This window comes from Gossypium hirsutum, chromosome A02, assembly GCF_007990345.1.
Source record: "Gossypium hirsutum isolate 1008001.06 chromosome A02, Gossypium_hirsutum_v2.1, whole genome shotgun sequence".
Classification (NCBI taxonomy): domain Eukaryota; kingdom Viridiplantae; phylum Streptophyta; class Magnoliopsida; order Malvales; family Malvaceae; genus Gossypium; species Gossypium hirsutum.
The window spans coordinates 107,550,867-107,555,413 of record NC_053425.1 but is presented as its reverse complement, the minus strand read 5'-3'; the positions used below and the strand labels follow the sequence as shown (position 1 = coordinate 107,555,413).

The window sequence follows — 4,547 nt, the reverse complement described above, 5'->3', positions numbered from 1 at the left end:
GTCGAGGATTCGCTGAAAGTTGAGTAATCCCTTGACTGTAAATTAATGGATTTATAGGCCTAATTGTGTTGACTGATGCCGAGGATCCGTTTTATCGTATCCGAGAGTAATGGGCTTTAATTGTTGGACCTATGATCTAGGGATTAGCCTAGCACCATGGTTTGGGTCAGATTTAAATTGTGCCTTAGTATAATATTAACATATTTTATACTTATTTAACTTCGATTCGGTTTGAGATATGAACTTAAAATTTTACTTAAATCTATTTATATTTGTAAAAGATTAACCTCAACTCATTTTAAGTATGTCCATATTATTTTTAAAAAAATTTAAATAAATATTCTTTTTTTGTGAATTAAAATAACAGGGCAAAGCCCAAACAACCAGCGTGACTCAAACCTAAACGTACGCTTGGGGTAGTAAACACTCTTGACCATCAAGCCATCACATGGGGTTCTATATTTTTATTTTTAATATTTAAATTTTTATTTTTTTATTTTTTATTTATTGAAAGTTTTTATACATTCATCTTAATATTATTTTAATATTTATATTAGAGTAGTATTATATATTTAGTATATGTCTATTTTTTTAATGTGTTTAAAATTACATGATATATAAAAATAACATAATATAAAGTATTAATAATGGGTCGGGCCAAACTTGAGCCTTGAACATTCAAGCCCGAGCCCTGCTTATAATTTTGAATGGTTCTATTTTTTTACTCAATCCCATTTTTGGGTCTAATATTTTTACTCAAATCTTCTCAAAATTTAGACAGACTTTCGGATTTGGGTGGATAGTTCGGCACATTAACAGGTCTAGTTTAGTTTTAGCCACATCCAAATCCATTTTTTTGGGTAAAGTGTAAAAATGTACATATCTTTTATAGTTAGTTGGCTAATGGTGTCAACTTTTATCTCCTTTAAAAATAATATATGTTTACGGTTTTTTCCCAGGTGAGTCTGATTCGATTTTGAAAAACAACTTAATTAAAGGTCGAGTCTAAACAGAAACTCAAAATTTTGACATGGTTTAAATTTTGCATTAGTCCCTGTACATTGTGAAAGTTGTGGATTTAGTCTTTATATTTTGGTTTGATCAATTTTGTGCTTTTAAACTTTTGAAATTTTAGTACTGACCCAAATAGTGGTAGTTAAATTTATTTGATTAAATTCAATAATTAGCCCTATATTATGCATATAGTTATATGTTTAGTCCATATTCTCCAAATAGACCATTTTAAGTCCTTATACTTTTCAAATTTTGAAATTTCAATCGCTAAACCATTAACTAATTTTTTAGTGAGCAATCTGTGGAACTAACAAGCTCATATGACATTGCATACATGATAATATGTTTATTGTATTAAAACAATTATCATTTGGTGAAGACTAAAGTTTTAAATTTTTCAAAATATAAAGACTAAAAATGATTTAATTAAAGTACATGGATCAAATCCATAATTTTCATAAAATACATGAACTAATAGCAAATTTAACCTATTGACATGTGTGGATGCCATAAGGAGCAATGTCTTAATCAAACAAAACATTGAGGATCTAATCCCAACCACCTAATGTCAACTTCAATTAACAAAATTCCAGTGAAGTGGACGCAAAGAAACTAACCCCCCACTAATAATTTTAATTTAGCTCCCTCTAAGTTAAATTAATTACATCCAACCCCATTTCTAACGACCCTTTCACTTTCATGTGGCTAAATATCTTGTATTATAAGGTGCTCATTTATCACCACCTGAGAATGTATTCACTGCATATTTATTTATTTTTTCATTTTGAAAGTTATATAGCCATGGAGGTGGAGCAAGGCGGTGCTGTGGTTGTTGTTGGGCGGGCAGAGATCGATACCCGGCCACCATTTCGGTCAGTTAAGGAGGCTGTGATGTTGTTCGGAGAAAAAGTTCTAGTTGCAGAAATTTATGGCAATAAGCTCAAAGAGGTTCTCTTTTGTCTGTTCTATGCTTATTTGTTTGGTCTAATTTCTGTTTTAGTCCCTCTTTTATGTTGAAAATTGGATTAATTTCTGTATTTAAATTTGGTATAATTTGGTCCTATTTGTATAATATTAATATTAGGTTTAAATTAATAAACCGTTAATTGTTGTTGTTAAAGTGACAAGGCTGATTTTTTTAAATGTTATTTTATTAGAGTCACGTGAAAATCTAATTAAACCGTATTCAACCGATTATAACTTTGAATGTTAGCCAATATTTTTAATGTTGTTTAAAAAAAATTCATGTCATCACTTTAATTGCATTAACTAACGGTTTTATAAATTTGACCTACTTATAATATTAGAATAGTAGAAGGACCAAGTTATGTTAAATTAAAGTAGAGGGATTAGATCCTAAATTCAACATAATAAAGGGACAAAAGCCATAATTAGACCTATAATTTATTTTTAAAGCATATATGTGTGCTAAGTTTGTAGACATTTGAGGTGTTCATAGGTAAGGTTGAGTCAATACTCGATTTTAAAAAAAAACTTGGCCCAAGGCCAAACCCAATCATCTAGGCTTGCAGAAATGACTCAATCTATGTTAATGAAATGATAAATGTTTTTTATTTAATTATAATTACAAAAATATATAAAATTTAATGTGAGGTTGCTCTAATGTTTTTTTAATTATTTTTAAACAATAAAACAAGTCAAGTTAGGTCGCACTAAAGTTGAAAAATATAAACCCAAGTCCCACCCAAAATAGGATGCCCAAGTTAGGCCTGTGAACACCTCTAGTACACATGAATACCATGACCTCCTCTCCCCACACATATATAATGTATTTTTAGCATATCTAGGGTTGATCTAGAGTAGACATACTTTGGTATTTCAGTTTGTACGATAAAATTGTATTTTGACCTCTTGAAATTAACAATTTAATCTAAGTCCTCTTAGCACAAAATTTATTATTGTTGGTCCTTGATATTTTATAATTTTATACCAACCATCCTATTACAAAATTTATGACATTCACCTTTAAGTTGTTGCCAAAAATGTATTCGTATCCATTTCTAATACTAACTCGTATTCAAATTTAATATATCAGTAATAATGCAAAAAAAATGATGGCTATTTAATTTTTTTGTTAGATGAAAATCCAGCAACGAGAAAGCGGAAAGAGTCAATCCAAGATTGCAACCTTAACATCAGAGCTAGAAGAAACAAAGCAAAACCTACAAAAAGCTAAAGAGGAAGGCAATTCAATGTCACACAGCATAAAACTACTTAAAGAAGAGCTTGAAAAAACAAAACAAGATCTGCATTTGCTCAAAATAGTAGAATTTGATAAGCAACAATCAGAGCCTAATGTAAAAGATTTCAAGTTCATAAAAAAAACAACCAAAATGGAACTAGAGCCAAAGTCTGAAGAGTTTCAAAAGAATAAATATGTGAAATTTGCTAGTTCACCTTCAAAGACTCAAGTTACTGTCAACAAAGAGGAAGTGATGGAGAAACCAATACCAGTTAAGAAAGTTAGAAGGAAAGTATCGATCACCATGATTGGATGGCTTTTTTCAAAGAACAAATGACTTTTCAAAATTCATTATTATGGTTTAAGAGAAAATAAGTATTATTATGATTATTGATTTTCTATAGTTTAGTGAATATTTTGTTGGATTCATTAGTTTAAAAAAAAGTTATAAATTTGTACTAATATTTCAAAAGTTATGTTTAGGGAATGAAAGTAAAATTATGATTTTGGTCTCTTTATTGCATTCAAATTTGAGATTTGATCATTATACTTTAATTTTATATTATTTGGTCTTTCTAGTTTGGCTTTACGAGTAAACTAGCCTCTAAAATATACCATAATTTCCATATTAGTCCTTTTATTTTGTCAAATTTGATCATTAAACTATCAATTTTATCTTGCTTTACCCCAAAAAAAATCAACCAATAAGAACGAACATGTTGCACATTCTTATTCGATGTCATACACTTTTGGGTAAATGGGACAAAATTGATAGTTTAGGGACCACTTCTAGCAAAAAGAAAGGACCAATATAGAAATTGAGGTATACTTAGGGATCAATTTGCTAATAAAAGCCTTATAGTTTTATAATATCATTAGTTAGTCCAAATAGGTGTTAGATCCGGTGCCCTAAGTGTAATTTGTATGATAACAAATTCAATTTGTACTCTCATAATTTGATATCATATTATGCTTTGATAGGTAGTTAGTATAATCAAATAATATCCTGATTAATCATGATTCGAGGTATGTATTAGCTTGACCAATCGAGAGAATTGGGTTACAATTGAAATATGTGTATCTATATGAGTTGTGGTTATATGATTGTATTATGATACTGACATGTTAATTTGAGTTGATGTGCTCAATGATTATTAATAAAGAACAATGCCCTATTAACGGTATCAAATAAAGCTACGGATGTAGTTGGCATGTTATAGGATTAGTTATGCGGGATACTTCGGTTTATATCGATGAGCGTGGGCGCATATTACTTTAGATGTTCAGATTAGTGTTGGGCACACATTACTTCAATTTATACCAATGAGTG

The 4,547-nt window shown here is 29.6% G+C and overlaps 1 protein-coding gene across 1 annotated transcript; it reads left to right on the top strand.

Moving 5' to 3' along the window:
• The first annotated feature begins 1,726 nt into the window (after positions 1-1,726).
• Positions 1,727-3,752, top strand: LOC107936531 (WEB family protein At1g75720). Its single transcript, XM_016869280.2, has 2 exons — positions 1,727-1,962; positions 3,114-3,752. Exons 1-2 carry the CDS (start codon positions 1,765-1,767, stop codon positions 3,552-3,554), a joined length of 639 nt encoding a protein of 212 aa, XP_016724769.2. The 5' UTR covers positions 1,727-1,764; the 3' UTR covers positions 3,555-3,752.
• Positions 3,753-4,547: the final 795 nt, after the last annotated feature.